Source organism: Entelurus aequoreus, linkage group LG20 (assembly GCF_033978785.1).
Source record: "Entelurus aequoreus isolate RoL-2023_Sb linkage group LG20, RoL_Eaeq_v1.1, whole genome shotgun sequence".
Taxonomy (NCBI): domain Eukaryota; kingdom Metazoa; phylum Chordata; class Actinopteri; order Syngnathiformes; family Syngnathidae; genus Entelurus; species Entelurus aequoreus.
In genome coordinates this window covers 29,067,807-29,087,586 of record NC_084750.1, presented here as the reverse complement: position 1 = coordinate 29,087,586, position 19,780 = coordinate 29,067,807, and the positions used below count along the sequence as shown (strand labels likewise).

General features: G+C 40.9%; 1 protein-coding gene across 6 annotated transcripts in view; it reads left to right on the top strand.

Moving 5' to 3' along the window:
• shc1 (SHC (Src homology 2 domain containing) transforming protein 1) overlaps nt 1-19,780 on the top strand; it is a 95,208-nt gene that overhangs the window by 31,533 nt on the left and 43,895 nt on the right. For 2 of the 6 annotated variants that reach the window (XM_062029935.1, XM_062029934.1), the window contains 4 exons: nt 3,577-3,620; nt 10,749-10,913; nt 14,015-14,085; nt 14,432-14,495. In XM_062029935.1, coding sequence (XP_061885919.1) covers nt 3,609-3,620; nt 10,749-10,913; nt 14,015-14,085; nt 14,432-14,495 — 312 coding nt within the window. In that variant the 5' untranslated portion in view covers nt 3,577-3,608. Of the gene's footprint in view, nt 1-3,576; nt 3,621-6,481; nt 6,561-7,064; nt 10,914-14,014; nt 14,086-14,431; nt 14,496-19,780 lie in introns of those variants that run through there. The other 4 variants (XM_062029938.1, XM_062029936.1, XM_062029933.1 and 1 more) reach the window with 4 other exon arrangements.

Genomic DNA, 19,780 nt, shown 5'->3' with positions numbered 1-19,780 from the left:
CTAGATAAGAATAATATTACAGGTAAATATACAACATTTTCAGGGGGAGAAAAAATATTTTTTTATGAGAGAATAAAGCCATCATATGAGAAAAAATATATATTATATACGGTATCTGCCTTCTTTTTAATTTTAACCACAACAGAACCACTTCAGCAGATATAATATATACACATACAGTTTTTGTGTCTTTTTACGCATTGAAATCAGAAATGACGCGAAATTCCGGAAGTCCACTAGCTGCTGAAGCTAGCTCTCCAGTTAGCTAAATGGCCCAAAAAGGCAACAGTGATGTTTTGGTAAATTTACGAAACTGAAACAATAAAAAATAATGTTATTGTAAGTTGATAATACTAACAGAGACATTCTTAAACGGGTTAGCATATTAGCTAATGCTAACGACGCTAGCTTTATTATGTTACAATAGCACATACAAATATGCATGACAAACCTTGTTTTAGTAATACTTTAAAACTTACAAACGTTGCTCGCAGTGATAACTGAAGAATCCATACGGGTAGAAAGTCTTTGGCTGGCAGGAAGACGGAACGTCACTTGTACTTACGGTTGAAAGCTCAGTCTAAACAGAAGGGCAATGCAGCACTGCAGAACCTGCAGTGAGCAAACTCGTCCAAAAAATGGCACCATAGCACAAAACGTAACACACCTATTCAGTGTCTTTGCTTCTTTGTTTTTTTAACTATTTCCTTCAAAACCGCACTAAAAGAACACCTCCAGGCAACTACAACCCTAGACTAACACCCTCCCCCCACCACATCCCACCTCCCCGGATTGTAAATAATCAAATGTAAATAATCAAATGTATATACTGTTCTTGTTCTTATGCTTTCTGAGCTCACTATGGTCACCGCTCGCTGTACATATCCTACCAAGTCAGACCTACACTGTTTCAATGTCCATTTCTCAGATGATATAATTGTTGATGACTGAAGTGCTGATATCAACCAAACCTAACCCTCCCGCCCCAACCCCCTCCACATCCCACCCCCGTATTGTAAATAATGTAAATAATTCAATGTATATACTCTGATGATTAACTTGTGTTATGACTGTATTATACTGATAGTACATATTTGTACCATGAATTGATTAACGTGGACCCCGACTTAAACAAGTTGAAAAACGTATTCGGGTGTTACCATTTAGTGGTCAATTGTACGGAATATGTACTGTACTGTGCAATCTACTAATATAAGTTTCAATCAATCAATCAATCAATATGGCTGTCAGCGAAAAAAAAAATAAAAAAAAATTGTTGCACTAAGCCACAGAGTACAAAGCTTAGGTAAAACGTACTGGCTTATAGTCCTGAATCTCCAGTACGAATGTTGACGCTCCTCTGAGACACACGTCATGTAACTGTTTGTGAACTCCCCTAATGTTTTTGGCGCTAAATTAACCACAACATTAGCGCCTCATAAAACATTATGTCGCTTCCCTCAAAAAATAATGTTAAAAAAATCAACTTCAAACCTTGTCCAGCCGTGTACTGACGTATACTATTCCTGTTTAAATAACTTTTACTGCAAATGAATATTGGTTCCGAATACTTGAATAGGTTAATAAAAACAGGCTTTTCCACTATTTGGGCACCACAGAGCGACCGCTTTAGTGATCGTTTTCCACGTTGCCTCTTTCTCACCATACACGGTACTTTGTGTAGATGATTCCACCAGAGTGAGCTGCTTTTTAGCGGGAGTTTGTTTGTTGTAATGTTCTTGTCCACCTTGTGAAGAGTTGTATTTCCCCCGCTCGGCTGGATACCGCGGTTTCAGATGTTGGAATAAGTTTGTTGTGCTGCTGCCTTTTTCAAAACTAATTTTGAAGCGTGCAGTCACTTGTTCCACGCCTGTCGCCGCAAAACCAAACCACTGACAAAACTTTTCTTTTCTTTGGAATAAACACCTCTCTCTCATTTGCATTAGAATTAGCCATGTTGTGCTATGTGTGTGTGAATCTACACTAAGGAAACAAGGCTGAGGGCGAAAGCTCCTAGCGGCAAAAAATATTCTGGGGCTTGAAGGGAAAAACTTTTTTTTTTAATCGTCTGTAACAAAAAATGAAAAAAATGACGTCAATTTATCGCTCAGGCCTAGTTTAATATATATACAGTATATCAAACCCAAAAATATGACAAGAACGCCACTGGCTGGCTTATGTTACCATTCGTGGTTTAGCAGAACATATTTTTTATTATATTTATTTTGTATGTACGTATTTTTCACAATTAGGAAATAGTCTGTCATGCAGACTACTACATACTGTACACAAAATCAGTTTCAGAGAAGCTACTAAACAATTTGCAGTTATGTTGTTGTTATGAGATAATATACATTTAAGGATGTACCGATATAAAAACTTCATATCACGGTTATCGTGACTAAAATTAGTACCTTTATTATTGCGGTATTGTTGCACGTGGTCAAAAGGCATTTATACACACACTAAAATCTTTTGACCAAGTTATATTTTTTAATAAGTGAAATAGACACACTGTTAGAAACTCCACTATTTTGCATGTTTTTTGTGTCTTTAACTGATAGAGTTTTAGTCTTAGTATTGTATCTGTTTTAATAGCTCTGCTTTTATTGTTTTAAATTTTTTATTGTTTTATTGTTTATTTATATAGCCCTTAATCACAAGTGTGTCAAAAGGCTGCACAAGCCACAACGACATCCTCAGCTCCGATCCCACATCAGGGCAAGAAAAAACTCAACCCAATGGGATACAATGAGAAACCTTGGAGGGGACCGCAGATGTGGGGACCCCCGGGCGACCGGTGCAATGGATGTTGAGTGGATCTATTTTAAAATATTGGTTTATACTGTAGCACTTTAAGATTTATTTAAATGAATAGTGTATGACAGATAAAATCTATTATTAATATTTATTTATTATGGCGGCTTTGTGGCGTCCTACTCTGTTCAGCCGTCCTTGATTAAAGGAGACTGAATAAATGTGAAAAAATAGGACATTTATGGTGTACGCGCACTCAACAGTTATGTTTTGCAAAGGTAACAATGCACAGTTTTGATTGACACTGTCAGGGAGGGACACTATTAGAAAAATATGTGTTTATTTTACACTAAAATCATCATAATTAATAGTTGAATGGCTAATTTAGCAAATTATATCTGTGTGTTGCTTGTAGTGCTCCTAATGTTTGATTTTTTTGTTGACTGGCTGTATTGTTCAGAGACAAAGTGGTGCCAGGGCGTGTGGAAACACAAGCATCCTACACATGCCCTGCTTTCAGTTAATTCCCATCATTCCAAAACCCGTGTCCCGACATGCTGGTTGGATTATTTCCTCGCTCTCTCGCTTCATCTTCCTCTCGCTCGCTCGGTACTCTCTCCCACTCTCTGTTGCGCTTTCTGCTGCCTAACATTGTGTCTCCGTGCTTGTTACACTTCCCACCACGGCAGCCCTCTCCACAGCTCCACCGTGGAGCAATGCATGCTGGGAGATGAAGAAAAACTCATGGGGCAGCAGCGCTTTGACTGGCTCGGCGACTTGTCTGTTTGTGTGTGCTCATTTGCACCTTGGTGTTTTTAGGGTGACAGACTCACAGGCAGCTTTTTTGGCCAATGGAATACATGGTAAGACCTTTAAATGATACACAATCACAAACTCACTAGGACACACTCTGGCAAAGGTTTGATTTAACATGCTGTTATGAAGTACTGGGGATAAATGGCAACAAAGGAGTATAAAGCCACACTGAAAAGAAATACAATTCAATTTTTTGGTCAAATTTATCTAATTTAGTAAAAAATAATTACATTCATAGAACAAAGCCATAATACAAAAAACACAGCATTTTTATAATATTACAAAAAAACACTTTTTCAGACAGCAAAAATACCATTCAAAAAACAATATAACAGAGAAATTAGATTTGTAATAAATCCACAATATTAAAGAAGAACAAAATTTGTTAGATTATGTTTTTGAAAGAAAAAAAAGTAATACGTTTTTAGAGAATAAAGTCATACATTAGTTTTTATTTGTCAGGTAATAATGTTGTAAGAAAATACACTACAATTTAAGAGAATAAATAATAAAATTGTTAATTAAAATGGAAAAATGCTATATAAAATATGGTCCATTGTTTTGTTTTGTTATCATTTAAAATGATGTAAGAAAAACCTTTATAGAGAGTAAAGTCATAATTTTGAAAGAAGAAAACTAAAGAAGTTTCATAATAATAAAGAATAAAGACATAACATTTATTTATTTCCTAGATAAGAATAATATTACAGGTAAATATACAACGTTTTCAGAAAGTCGATTATCAATATTATAAGAAAGAAAACCATGTTACAAAAAATATTTTCAGAAAAATAACATCAGAGGGAGAAAAAATCTTTTTTAATGAGAGAATAAAGCCATGATATGATAAATACATATTTTCGGAGAAAATAATGTTCACATTCTCATTTTCAGAATTAATTTCAAAATAAACAGTTATAAATCCACCACGGCAAAATTCTAGCCTCCACACATTAAAAAAAGGGTTTTTGCGTGAAAACCAATTAATGTGATATAATCTATTGCAGCCTCCAGAAAAAGGTCCAACGCTATTTTTAACTTTTATTGCCAATCTTATGCTAACAACCGGCCCAGTTCCCACAATGTTCCCGCCCGCTTAAACACATCCGTCTCCGTGCTTCCCTGGACACACAACAACACTTCCTTATTCTCCGAATATCGGCTTTCAGGCACGGACTGTGTTTTTGTGATCATGGAACATCAAATCAAAACTACACAAACATAAAACATGATCACCAGCATGTTGTGACAGTATGAATGGACAGTGTTTCCCATAAACTGCCAAGATACCTGTGGTGGTGGGGGCGTGGCTATGGGCGTGGTCACCATGACATCATCAAGTAATTTGCATAATTTACTACAATGATATAATTTTCTCTAAAAAGGCTCAAAAAATGTATACTTACTAATTAATAATAACAGTTTTGTTTTAAACGTCCATCCATCCATCCATCCATCCATTTTACAATATAATTACAACACTTTATGTACATATTTATATACAGATTTGAACAATAAGTTATTCACTGAAATATATTTATTAATTGTGGTTCTTACAAAAAATATATCTTATAAAAATATAAAAGCTAAAATGTCTCTTAAAGCTCTGCACCTTTAATTAGTGCATACTAAATAATTTAACTTTAGCCTACTACTACAACCATATTATTTACCAGCAACATAAAGTGAAACAGAGGCAGAGGTGTCCTGCCACTGTCAGTAACAAATAAACAGAAAACAGTAGTGGTGGTAGATAGACACAGAGCTTCATCAAACATCTGATCCACTGAACAAAGAGCTCCAAAAATCTTGATCCTACACTTCTCTTTTGTAAAGTAAACCTGAACAGCCGTATTGAACCGTTTCGGTATGGGGGTTTCGGTTCGGAGGTGTACCGAACGAGTTTCCACACGGACATGTTAAGTAGCGTACCACACTTTGTGTAAACAATGCACACCGAGGCACAACACACGCTAGCAGCAACCGGGCTACGATAGACAGACCATACGTCCTCTTTTCACCGGTCATGTCCTCTTTTGCGGGGCTGTCCGGGCAGAGTTTCTTAAATGCCTCAAATGTCTGGCATTTTGAGTTAGGGTTGCGTGTATTTTCAATGTACGTTCAGGGTTAAGAAGGGGTTAAAAACAAAACAAATTGTGCGCGCAGCAGCATTCGTGAGGGAGGGGCAGAGACAGAGAGAGCGAGAGAGTTATGATAAATGCGCGTGCGTCGCCAGGCTCTGCTTTTTATCTATAGCAGGGGTGTCAAAAGTGTGCCCCGGAGGCCATTTGCAGCCCACAGCTAATGTTTTGAAGGCCCACAGCACATTGTAAAAATACTATTAAAATAAACAAAAACATAACAAAAGTGAAATAAAAAAGCTCAAAGGTTAAATGTAATTTAGAAAAAGTTGCAATGTTGACTAATAAAACAAAGCTGTTTTTTTTCTTTCAAACTGTCATTGCTCAAGACATAATATTGAATCAAAATCAATGTTATTATGAATTATTGACCTATCCAAGGTTCCGATTACTTCACATCAAATATTCCACTAAGAAAAATATTTTTGGTGGAAGATTTTGCAAATTTGGTAAATAAATAACCAAAACATTTATATTTTGTTGTTTTCTTACTGTACCGAGAATGAACCGAACCGTGACCTCTAAACCGAGGTATGTACCGAACCGAAATTTTTGTGTACCGTTACACCCCTACTACATAGAGTACCGGTATATAAGCATCTCTTAGGCTCTGTGTAGCATTGTGACAGTGTTGATGGATGCAGCACTCATATTGTGTGTTAATGCATAACCCTTTGCTTCAGTGTGTCGCGTGTGCAGTCACAGGTTTTTAGGCATGGTTTGGGCTTGCACTTCATGGAACTTGGTCTTTCTTCTCCCAATCATAGCACAATAAAGCCATCTGATTTTGGATCCTTCACATTTTCCCCTGCACGGAATAGATGATGTTGTAGTGGCCAAAATGAGGTACTGCAATGCCTCTAGTGTCATTTCAGTACTCCTGTGGATGTTTTTGGGTGACTTCCTCTCTGTTTCCGCAACACTGCCTTCTTGCGCTTTTGCTTCAGCACCAACCGCTGCCGCTGTCCTCTCAAAACCTTTCCTATCTGTCCGGGGAGGAGGGTGAACTGTCTCCATCCTTCTGCAACTCTCTCACTTCTCAGGTTACGCGAGTCAAGCAGCATTCAAGCCCCTTCACTCCCACCTCTCCTTTCCTCACTTATTCCACATCTCCATCTCCCCCCGGAGCGCTAATGTGCGGCGGGAGCATCCTGCTGTGCGTACACATGTACACAGCTAAACTGAGGTTGCGGGAGGCGGGAAGGGGAGGAAACCGGATGAGAGGAAAGGAGGGAGGGGAGAGGCGTCAGACGTGTGTGTGTGTGTGTGTGTTGCAGAGAGAGAATGATGCTGAGAGACGGTGAGGGGCGAGAGCGGGAGGCAGCATCACTGACCAGACAAGAAAGGAGGGGAGGGGAGGACAGACGGAGTGGAAGTGGAGGGAGAGACGAGAGGAGTACACCATGAAGTAGTGCCTTTGTCCGCCCCGGCAGCGCTGCCATTTCACCGTCTGCCGAGAGTGAGGCAGCAGAAGAGGAGGGGAGAGGAGAGAAGAGGAGAGGAGAGTGACTTTGGGAATTCGTCCGGCGCATCAGGAGGGAGACACGGTTTGGGCTTTTGTTTGTGTCCAGGGAGTGGACGGACGGCGTGTCAGAAAGAGGAAGGAGAGGACGTCCAACATGTCTGTCCTGTGACTATAAAGGCCAGTTCTGGACACGTGTCACCTGTATGTTTTCGAAAGTTAAAAAAAAAAAGGAACTCATTGGAACAATGATTGCACTCACTTTTTCGTCCTGTTGACTTTCTATTGTGTTTGAGCGATTGCTGTTGATTACAATCATTACCTTTTTGAATTGCTTTTATGCAAGATTTTTACAGTTGCATTGTGTCCCGACTCTTACCAGGCATGCCCTAGTCTCCGAGCCGGTTGCATGCCGCCGACATGCCGTGTCAACATTGATTGGCTTTTATAGCGTCTGGCGCTACGCCGGTCCAACTTTGATCATTTCCTGAAAGCTATTGATCTTTTCAGGGGTGAGCGGGGGACGGCGGTGCGGGTGCGGGGCTAGTCGGGAGTTTTGTCCTCCTGTTGTACGAGACTTTGCTCTTCACGTGGCATCTTTTTATGACTTCTCAGCATCTCTTTTTACTGTCTGTTGCCATGGCGACGGGCTGCAGCTGCAGACGGAGCAAAGCGAAAGTTCTTTTTGTTGTGTCTTAAACCCGGTGCTGCTCCATTTGCTAATTGTGCGCGTTGAGTCGGAACAGTCGACTGCGCTCGTGTGCAGTTTTTTGACTCCAGACGCCTGTGCCGCGCTCGCCAAGGTTGATTCAGGTCACCTGTCTCCCCCTCCGCCGCCCCTCCCTCCCCAGTCTGTGTTCACCCAATGGCGAGTCTCCACACCCGTCTTTGTCCTCATCTCACCTTAATGAAAAGCAGTCGGGCTGATCAGTGGGAGGATAAATTGATGCAGCTAATTAATGATCATTATCATAAAAGGTGTGTAGCTGACTCAGGTAGATGGTCGTCACCTGACCTGCACCGTCCCCCGATGTTCTCGTTGTGCTACTTTTAAGACCTCAACACATGTTTTCTAATCTTTTATTACTCTGTACATTTTTATTCTGGGCATCTGAGACTGTTTTCCCTTTGAACCAGGGCGACGTTTCCCCTCCTTCCCGGGCTGTCTCGCAGCACATGCGGATTCTCCATGGTGCTTCGAACCCACGACCAGATGGACGAGTAGCGCGCGTTGCTAGACGATCCCTCTGTGGTGCTAGACTAACAGTTGTGGGCTGGTTTTTTTTGTTTTTTTTCCCATTCTTGCACCCACGACCAAGCTGGTGCGTGAGACTTCAGTTGAAGTTTATTAGTGCTAAGCATTGTGACGGTGTTGTGGTGGTGAGGTGGACTGTTCGCCTTTAAGGTTGGACTATGCAGACAGTAGACAGAAACAGCGTTTATTTCTAGCGTTCTTGCTCTTCTCTCAGGTTACTAACCGCGATCCGGGCGTGTCGTTTGAGGGCGAGCAGGGCAGTATTTCCGAAAATCAGGTCTCATCACTATCACAACACACCCGCTGGCCTTCATTAGCCAATGACCTGCATCCTCTAGAGTTGCATCACCATCGTGCTACTGCAGTGTGTACAGTGGGTTGTGGGTTAGTTTTTGCCTCATCCCTCACTTGAAGCGTGAGAGAAGAATGCACTACTAACCTCATAAGTAAAAAAAGAGAAAGAGATGTGGTGGGTGTCTGAGCACACTGCAGCAAGCTAGTCCTGGATAGTCCCACTCCTTAAGTCATCAGTCACAGGATTCTCACAGGATTCTCACAGGAATGAGGCAAAAATACAACCTCACCTACTGTATGTCAGGATACAACTTTCCTAAGGTGCTCCGTTGCTGACTAATTCAAACCACAACCGCCTCACTTGTTTTTTAGCCATATCAGGAACTTCAGTCAGGAACTTTTTTTGTCTTTCGTTTCTGGTGTCTAAACATGTGCCGCCTGTAGTATCCATCGAGGAGAGACTTAACAGGCGGTTAAATCATTTTTTTTAAAAAACAAGGCGCTGTTTAACGGGCAAGCCTGGAGAACGGGCAAGCAGACGCGGGAGGGGGCGAGGGGGAGATCATCTGGAAGAGGCGAGAGGAAGTGGTGGCGCGGGAGAGGGCGGAGGCGCTGGAGAGGCAGAGGCTGGCCGAGTACATTGTGTGGAGGAAGAGGGAGGACTTCCAGGAGAGGCGAGGAGACAGGGAGAGGAGAGACCGTAGTGTCGGGAAAGAAGGCAGGGAGGCCGCGCCAGAAGTCATCTGGAAGAAGAGGCAGGAAGACGACGCGGGCAGGGAGACAGCTAGGGCGGATCAGGGCGGACACCAAATTGTTTGGAGGAAGAAGAATTAAGTGTGCTTTTTAAAAAAACCAACAACAAGGGTGCTGCTACCAGGAGATGGACACTAGCCATATATTTGTAAGCCTCTTTTTTTTGTCCCTCTGCGGGTTGCAGGTGTGTTGTATCGACCAGTTGAAGCGGTGTTTGTGTGTGTCGCCTTGTTAGTGCGCAGCCCCCATGCCATTCCCCTTGCTGGCTGCTAATAGGGTTTTTATGGGCCTGTGTCAAGCTGGACAGAGCTGCCGAGGGAGCTGCTTCTCACACACACACACACGTCTCAGAGCGGTAACACACACGCATATGCAAGCAGCCTTTTGAGAGTCAATCACTTGAGTTGATTCTGTTCGGTGCCGCTTGACAGCTGTGTCGCCGGCCCTCGCTGAGAGGCCATTAACAAAATACTCCCAGATATTGTTTTACAAGATGGTCAATCCACTTGACCCGCACGTCACAAACTGATCACACAAAATGAACTCGGAGTTGGAAAGTGAACTGATATCAACATGACAAGGCTCACGACAAACAGTTTGCATTCCGCCGTCATCCGGAGCGCCGCTCTTTTGCTAAAAGACCTTTCAAACCTTGCTTTCATTGTGGATGAAGCCATCTTTAAGGCGGTGCGCTCTGGGCCGCCTGCTAATGTGTTCAGGAAGGACAAGTGTACAGATGGATGCCGCGCTGATGCTGAGGGAGACCGGCTACGCGTCCTTAAGAGAAACATTTTGTATGCTGTAAGGAAGAGACTTTGATTAAAAAAACTAAAAACTGACAACCACTATGGAGCTTGTCCCAAAAACTAAGTACACCCACTTCAGGAGTGAATCCCTGAGCTCCACCGATGAGACAAACTCCAACCCATCGTCTTTCCCTCCTTCCAGTCCTGCCACCCCTCTCACTCCCTCCCCTGGTTTACCTTCTTCTCTATCCTCCTCCTCTCTAACCCCCATCTTGCCTCCATCTTCTCCCCGCCCGCCCGAGAACAGCCCCACCACCCTCTGCTCCTTTTTCCCAAGGATGGGCTCTTTTCGCCTGGGCGTCTCTGCCACTCTTCTCCCAGGACTCAAGGCCTCCAGCAGGCATTCGCGAGCGCCTGTTGACTCTCCCGGGGACGACAGGAGCAGCTCCAGCTCCTCCCCGCCGCTGCATCACCCGCTACCCTCTTTAACCGCTCCTTCTCCCCCTCCGCGACCACTCTTGCAGGATATGAACCGGCTGGGAGGAGTGTCCAGGAGGGCACGAGTAGAGGGAGCTCAGCTCGGAGGAGATGAGTGGACGCGGCATGGCTCCTTTGTCAACAAGCCCACCAGGGGATGGCTGCACTCCGACAATGTCATCAGCACCACCGGTGTTTCCTACTCTGTACGGGTACGTGAATGAAGTTTGATCGTTTACCTTATTTCAGTTTATAGTGTGTATACTATACAATGCTCCAATTCCAGGGTCTCTAACGAATTAAAACAATAGCATTAGCATCTGTGGCTATAGGCAAACTCCTGATGTAGGTTTTTTATGGCACCCTTATGAGTTGTCAGCAACCAGTAGCTTAATCTAACTCTGCATGTCTATTAAAATGTCACTTCAAATACTGTGGAACCTCGATTAACAAACTTCATTGGTTCCTGGATGGGGTTTGTACATCAAAAAGTTTGTGTAGTGAAGCAAATTTCTCCATAAGAAGCAATGTAAATATGAATAAAACACTTTGAGCATAATATAAAGTGCTATACAATACTGTATGTCAAACAAACATAACAAGGGGGTGATGGATCAACTTTCTCTTCATCAACAAGCTGAACTGGGGACGGCGTGGCGAAGTTGGTAGAGTGGCCGTGCCAGCAATCGGAGGGTTGCTGGTTACTGGGGTTCAATCCCCACCTTCTACCATCCTAGTCACAGCCGTTGTGTCCTTGGGCAAGACACTTCACCCTTGCTCCTGATGGCTGCTGGTTAGCGCCTTGCATGGCAGCTCCCGCCATCAGTGTGTGAATGTGTGTGTAAATGGGTGAATGTGGAAATACTGTCAAAGCGCTTTGAGTACCTTGAAGGTAAAAAAGCGCTATACAAGTATAACCCATTTATCATTATCATAACTGTGCTGTATGCCCTGCCCTGCCCTCACAAACGATAAGAACTCACAAAAAATCCCTAATTCTAACAATCATATTGGTACAAAAATAAAATTCAAAAAAGTAAAATGCACCCACGGTAACATCGGCAGAGGAGCTGATGGACAAAGCAGAAGACAGAGGAAAGGGAAACAAGTCTGCTCTGGCATATTTTTCCAGAAAAGTCCGGTCTCATCACAATTAAAACTTACTGTGTATTCCTCTTAAAATATGTATTTATTTTTTAACCCCACAGAGATTCCCTCCTCTTTCCCATGCTGGTCTGTTGAGTTTTTGGGACTCTATTGAGTTAGCAAACTGGACAAAATTTGTCAAAAGGCGAGTAGAGAGTAGTAGTAGAGTAGTAGTAACTAATTGTGTACTGCAATACGCAACAAGTGACATGGAGGGCTACGCCTTCCGAAGAAGGCTGCGCTCAGATTTTTGCCTGTAGGCGTAACACAAAATGAATGAATGAAGTATTTGTAAACGTTTGCAAATAAAGGGGTTCGTAAATTGAGGATCCATTATTTTTTGCTATCTGGAAGGAGTTTGCAATGTCTTCGAGCCCAGACCCTTGTGTTGCGCTCAGCGAACTACAAGGGTCTGGCAAGAGTCAGGTTAGGGAAACCTTGTAAAGGGTGTTATTTCATGTCTAGAGGGCTCATTACATTTTAAAAAATGTCTTTAGAAGGTCGTAAACTATTTTTCTTCATGCTCTAGCTATAAAAATATTTTATTTATAATTGACAATTTCTAGGTTGCGGAAATTCATGTATCATGATCACATCCAGAACAAATTTACAGTGTCAAGAGGGAAACAAACGACTGTACTTGCCTCATGTTTTTTTTTTTAGTATGAACTCGTCAGCGCTGTCAATGCTAACTAAGCAGTGTGCTTTGTTATTATTAGTAATACAGCATTGGTTCCATTACTCTACTTGTTAATGAATAACCATATGTTAAAGAGAGTTTTCATTTCCAATTTCTCATGCAACAATGTTAAAACGATTAAGTTAATACATCTAATGACAGCCTTTTGCCAAATATCAGCTGCAATTGTATGCCTCACCCTCTCTGTGGGCTCAGAAAACCCTGCCTATATTTCAGGCATATGAAATGTCCGCAAACACACAGAAATACACGTTAATTTTCGCTCAAAATATCACTTCCATGTTTTTTCAATGAAATATAAAACTATATGATCCAAACAAAATTTGTTGAACGCTCGCCTCTTTCCTAAACGCCGCACTGAGTTGCAGGACAGAGCAGGAAGCACCGAAAAAAGCTCGCTAGTTACCATCATCTAGCCAGCTTTCTTGTTGTCGCCTGCGTTCGCTCTCCGAGCCACAACGTTGATGAATGATTACAATCCAAACATTGTTAGTTCCAAACGAGTTGTAGTTCGAAAGTATTTATTAGTAGCCGGCTAGAAGGTATCATTTTGACGTGACTGATGTAAACAGAGGTCACCACACTGGAATTATACCTGAGGGGGCGTGACTACAGAATAAGGGTTGCCGTGCCAAATGGGAAACGTTCTTTGCATGCATGTTATATAATTTTACATTACATTTTCAATGGTAATAATGTTAGTAAATTATATATTAAAAAAGCAAAAACAATATGTGATACATTAAATGGGGCAACATGTAAGTGTCAAAAACACAGCCAAAAAAGGTTGGTACATGAGAATAAATCTAAAGGTAATATATTCAGTTCATTTCAGTTCAGTTTCAGTTTATTTCGAACATGCATACGATACAATGTAATGCATCACATTTTTCCAGTTGTTTCATTACAGCACGTCCGAAAAGGAGTAGGAAGAAGCTCAGCTTATTTAATCCTACCCCTTTTCATACCATAACCATTTTATCCCATTTCCTTGTTGTCTGTAACAGAACAGTGAATAAATAAATAATGAATAAATAATATACCATAGTAAGTAAACAAATATTAAATACATAATAATCTGTATCTCAAATATAGTCTAGAGATGGACCCAATTGCAGAAAATGTAGTCTGGATTTTCAAAGTCTTTTCGGGGTTTGCGAGGGTTTGAAAATGTTCTCTTTTTTTCGTCAGTTTTCCTCTTTTTTTCTCAAAGGGTGCTCACATGCCTGATGATTTGAGCAATTATGCTGTGTTTATACACTTACCATATACCACCTATGTACTCTTTTACCAGTAAGAAATTATGAAAATGTAATCAAAGTCAAACTCACCATCTTTAACGCTACAAGCAATGGTTCAAGTCACATTTCAACATTCTCAACTGTTTGCTCTAAGAAAAGAGGACAATGTTGCCTCATTTTCCTCCGTTGCTCACATCCTGGTGTTTCCTTCCTGTTTCCTGTGCAGTACATGGGCTGCGTAGAGGTGCTACAATCCATGCGAGCGCTGGATTTCAACACTAGAACTCAGGTCACCAGGTGAGCTCACACACTTAAACACTGTTGCTTTCTATTTCTACTGTTGCATTCTTTGCGGCCCAGTTATTTGGCTGGACACACACCATGTAGTTTTGGTCCTTTCTTTGCCGGTATTTGCATGATATGCATGTGTCTGCTGCTTTCTTGACCCTGCTTAAATTAGAACCTTCTGGAATTCCGGTGGTTTCCTACTGGTTTCTGTCCCGACAGTTGTCTGTCTCTGTGGCGCGGAAGAGCACACCCCGGGCCCTGGAGACTGAATGAAATCGTTCCATCCAGACAACACCACAAGCCAATTCAGGACGGTGTCTTTATATTAATGACTTGCATGTTGTAAATTTTTCAGGGAGGCTATATCGGTGGTGTGCGAGGCTGTACCAGGAGCCAAAGGATCCCAGCGCAGGAGAAAGGTACACAACGTGCACACTGGCACCAGCACACTCACATAAAGAACATCATTTATTTATACCGTTAAGTGGGCAACAGTGGTAAAGGCTAGCTTTCTGGATAAGAGCTAGATTTAGCATGATTGTCTGCTCCTCCATGGTCAGTTGGCGACTCAGGTCTGGATTTAGGTTGATTGTACACTCCCAGGGTCCAGCTTGCCAATATACTTGTGGCGGTGGTGGCATGGCTAGTGGTGTGGTCAAAAATCACCTCATCATATAATTTGCATAATCGTTGATGAAAAAGGCCAAAAAAACTGTTGTACATACATTAAAAAAACAAATATGTGTTATTAGTAATGAGTAGGGATTAGGGTTGTACAATATACCGGTACTAATAAAGTACCGCGATACTAATGAACTGAAAAAGATACCGTATTTTCCGGACTATAGGGCGCACCGGATTATAAGGCGCACTGCCGATGAATGGTCTTTTTTCATATATAGGGCGCATTGAAGGAGTCATATTATTTATTTATTTTTCTAAATTATAAACACTTCTTTGTGGTCTACATAACATGTAATGATGGTTCTTTGGTCAAGATGTTGCATAGATTATGTTTTACCGATCATCTTCAAGCCGCTTTCTGACAGTCGTTTCCGGGTGCGCCGTTTTGTGGGCGGTCTTATTTAATTGGCTCACCTTCGGCAGCGTCTTATCCCCGTTATCCTTGTTGTAGTGGTGTATAGGGTGTAACGGTACACAAAAATTCCGGTTCGGCACGTACCTCGGTTTGAGGTCATGGTTCGGTTAATTTTCGGTACAGTAAGAAAACAACAAAATATAAAATTTTGTTTATCTATTTACCAAATTTGTAAACAATGGCTTTATCCTTTTAACATTGGGAACACTATAATAATTCTGCCCACGTTAATCAACATTAAACTGCCTCAAGTTGTTGCTCAGATTAAATAAAATGACAAAACTTTTCTTCTACTTATTAAAAGTGCAACATTAAACAGTTTCAAGTCAACTCATCATGCTTAATTTATTACAGCATTTAGGAAGCCTGTAGTTGATTTATTATGTAATTGTTATATTTTTATCAACATGTGATAGCAGGGACCCTGCCATACAAAACTAGGCTGCTGCATTACTAATGATTAATGTAACTATAGCTGAAAAAATGGTACAATAGCAATAGGAGAGACTATTCATCCCTGAACACCATGGAGTTCATGTAGGCTTAATGATGCAGTTACATTATTATATCAACTGTCAGAGACAAAAACTCTTCATTTAACATAATGTCCTTTTTTGCTGCTTCAACACAGCTCAATCAACACTGAAAAAGGTCAAGGGAAATAACAGACAGACAGGGCTTTGCTGTCCGTAACACACAAACACACGCACACACACCGCAAAATGAGCTAACGTTACGCTAAAAGCGAATTAGCCTTCACCTCAAGCCAGGACTGCGAGCGAGCTGAGCTGCCTTTTATATTTCTAGAAGGTCAACGGGCTCATAGTGATGTTACTAGTAGTTGACTGGGAGGTGTTTATTATAATTTGGAGAGAGTCCGCTGCCTGATGCTTACCTGCTAAACGCTAAGCACTGACTACATGCGCTCTGAATACGCACTGCTGGATGGCTGTTACCGCTCTGAATACACACTGCTGATTGGCTGTTACCTCTTTGTTTGTAACCAATCAGATGGTTGTGTGGGTGGGACAATGCTGGGTGCTGTGTTGAGTACTGACAGAAACAGAGGCAGAAGGAAGCGGAGGCGGCTACTTAATATGTTCGTGTGGAAACTCGTTCGGTACACCTCCAAAACGAACTGAAACCCCCGTACCGAAACAGTTCAATACAAATACACGTACCGTTACACCCCTAGCGGTGTAGCGTGCAAGGACGGGAGTGGTAGAATTGTCAAAAGATGGAGCTAACTGTTAAAATGACATTCAGACTTTACTTAAATCAATCACAGAGCAGCATCTCCTTATCCGGAAACAACAAGGCCAAAAATGTGTCCCCTGAAAAACCATCCGACCGGAACTCTCTGATAACTAAAGTTCCTTTGGTGATTAATATAAACTCACTACACCGGTAAGTTTTAGTGCTTTCATGGCGAGTTAACTGACAGATATAAGTTGGAACCTTACACTATATATTAGAAATGGCAACAGCGGAGGATGAATGTCCCATAACAAGAAGATAGAGAAAAAGAAGAAGCTTATCGACTATGGTGTACTACAAAGGCGAACGTGCGGAGTTTTTCAGGATATATGCAGATCCCAAATCAAGATCAGCTGGTACCAGAAGGTAAGAAAAGTTGCTTTTGCTTAATATTACCAAACAAAACGCCAGATAATGTCTTACCTTATACACACACCATAATAATACTTGTATGTTTAATGCGCCCACAATCCATCAAGCGGTGCGGCTTCATAGCTTACCAAAGTCGTACTAAAACATTTTGATAGATTTTTGAGCACTCTGTGTAATGTTCTATATTTTCAATGGAACATATAAAATGTTGGTGTTGTTTACTTGAGTCATATTGCCATCATAGTGCAGTCTACACGTATCTCGTATGTTTGACTACCATCTACTGGTCACACTTATCATTACACCATGTCGCAAAATAAATTGTTTCGAGGTTGGTAAGCAAAACCAGAATCATTCCGTACATTAGGCGCACCGGGTTATAAGGCACACTGTCGAGTTTTGAGGAAAAAAAAGGATTTTAAGTGCGTCCTATAGTCCGGAAAATACGGTACTATACTGCCTTTGAAAAATACCGGTACTTTGTAAATGTAAAGTGTATCACCGCGCAGACACTCACCGAGTGCACAAGTAGAAACAGTTGAGGAGAGGAAAAGGCAATTCTACTGGTTAATAAAGAGGCTGCATGAAGCACAATATGGAAGTATTCGGGCTTCCAAACTATTAATGAGGGTGACACTTTGAACACGGAAACGCCATGCTGCATGCAGTGCTTTAAAACATGCCCCGCCAAAGGTGGCGATTAGTATTACCACCTTTGTTTCAAACTTAGGTAAACATTTAAATAACAAGCATTCAGACCTGCACAATGAGTTTAAAGGTAATATATTTAAATAACTAGCTACTCTGTTGTACACATGTAGATACGTAGATGCGCACACAGCTGCTTGGCTTGATGCCAAATATTAGCGGAGTCCAATCCGCCCACATAGCACAAACTAATGCAAGTGCAATTACTGAATTTTATAACAAATTGTTACAATTTGTGTTTATCTTTAACAATGTGTATTTTATCTACTACACGTCTTATCTGTGTAGTTTCAGCCATGTAGTATTGTTTTTAGTATTTACTAATGATTGTATTTTTCTGAAAGCACAGAGTGTTAATAATAAATCATAAAGCATTAACTATAATGCCAGTAAAGCTTTTCTATTATATTCTAATCCTCGATTAAAGGAGGCTATATGTAATATATAAAATTGTGAATTGTTCTTTGAGTGCAACAAGAAAAGCCCAATTTGTTTATTGCCTTTTGATTCTTATTTTAATATTCTAAAATTATTCTTTGAGTGCAATAAGGACCATATGTTTAATGTACGATTTTTTGTTAAAATGAAGCCAAAAATTTTAAGTTTTTTTTCTTGTCCTCTTTATTTAAAAAAAGTATCAAAATAACATTTTGTCACCGGTACCGGTACCAAAATATTGGTATCGGGACAACCCTAGTAGGGATGTAAGGGTATTGTAAACATTGCGGTATTGGGGTATCAAAATCATCTCAATAATGTCATAACATAGTTGACGGTATAAAATGAAAAGTATGTAGTTTTTTTTCTGGCACTTACGAATTGGCAGGTCTAAAAAGTAAACTACATCCCCCACAAATTCCCTGCATAGCGCACGTGCGAGGACAGTATGTGGGAGGTCGTAAAAGGGAAAGAAAGGATTGTTTTTTCTGACATTTCCTGAAATGTTCACAAAAATGTGTCCACCATAATATTTTGAGTTATGTTGCTACCAGACAGACAAACAAACCTCTTTGGTCGGTATACTAAAAGGCAAAGCACGCCGCTTTTGTTTGGAGCATTTCCAAGACGACACAAATCCAGTCAAAACTTGCGTTGTTTTGACCCACATGTTTTTTTTTCTGTAACATTGAACCAACTCGAGGTTCAAATGGATTTGTTATCCAAGTTTTAAGTCAGAAATGTACCGGCGGCAGTGCGGACAAATACAACAGTTGGGTGACTCTACACACAAGTAATATGAGAGGCTTCTTGATAAATCATCACTTGGAAAATATATATGATGCCAGCGAGGCCGAGCATCCATTTGTGAGGTATTTACATTATTAAAAGTTAAATTGTCAGTTTACTTTTGTGAGAATTAGCATTTTCCAGCCTGATATAAATTGATGTCCACTACTGTCCCACTGATCCCCTGCAGTTATGAGTTGAAATACACTAATAGTAACACATTGTTTTAGACTTGTTGCATTGATGTATACACTTGCTTGTAGTAATAAATATGATTAGAACATTTGAGCATTATGTTTGTGTTCACTTACAGTAAGTGTGTTTATCCTAAACATTCTTGCCACTTCATTTTACACACTATGACATTTTTATGTCTTTTTTGGGGGGAGGCTTTCACCACGGTAATATCGTTAATACTGTGATAATATTGTACCATGAGATTTTAATACTGTTACATCTACAGTATAGTAGTTATAATTAACATATATTTTTTCTTATCATTTTGCTCTCTTTGTATAATTATTATTATTGTACAAAGTAACACAGGCCGTGCAACGGTGGCAGCTGCTGGTTTTCATGTAGTGGAAGCTAAATTTCAGCTACTCTCTAAACAGAGAACAGTCTCCTAAATAGATAAAAAATATAAAAAGATGCTAGATTTTACGAATAAACGTTACAAGAATTGTAAAATTCTCCAAATCAACATTGAACAACATTTCATTATTGCTGATTCGCTCATTTTGCTGTCAATCAAAAAGGGATTCAGCCTCAGACTGATCAGCATGTGACGTCCCGGCCAGCCAAGGCCGAGCCCACTTCTCATTCACTACCAGAGACGCTCTGCGTCCATGGGCGGGACAAAGCTGAGCACTTATGCAATGATTTTCTAGCTTGGCGGCAGTGGAACAACCCACTCTATGCTCCTCCGTTAAAGTCAATGGACGCTCGGCTTCAACACTGTTTAATGCACTGTGACGTTGTCACAATAAATGAGAAGAAAGTCCAGTCAGTTTTCCCGCGTATAATTTATTATTGCATTTT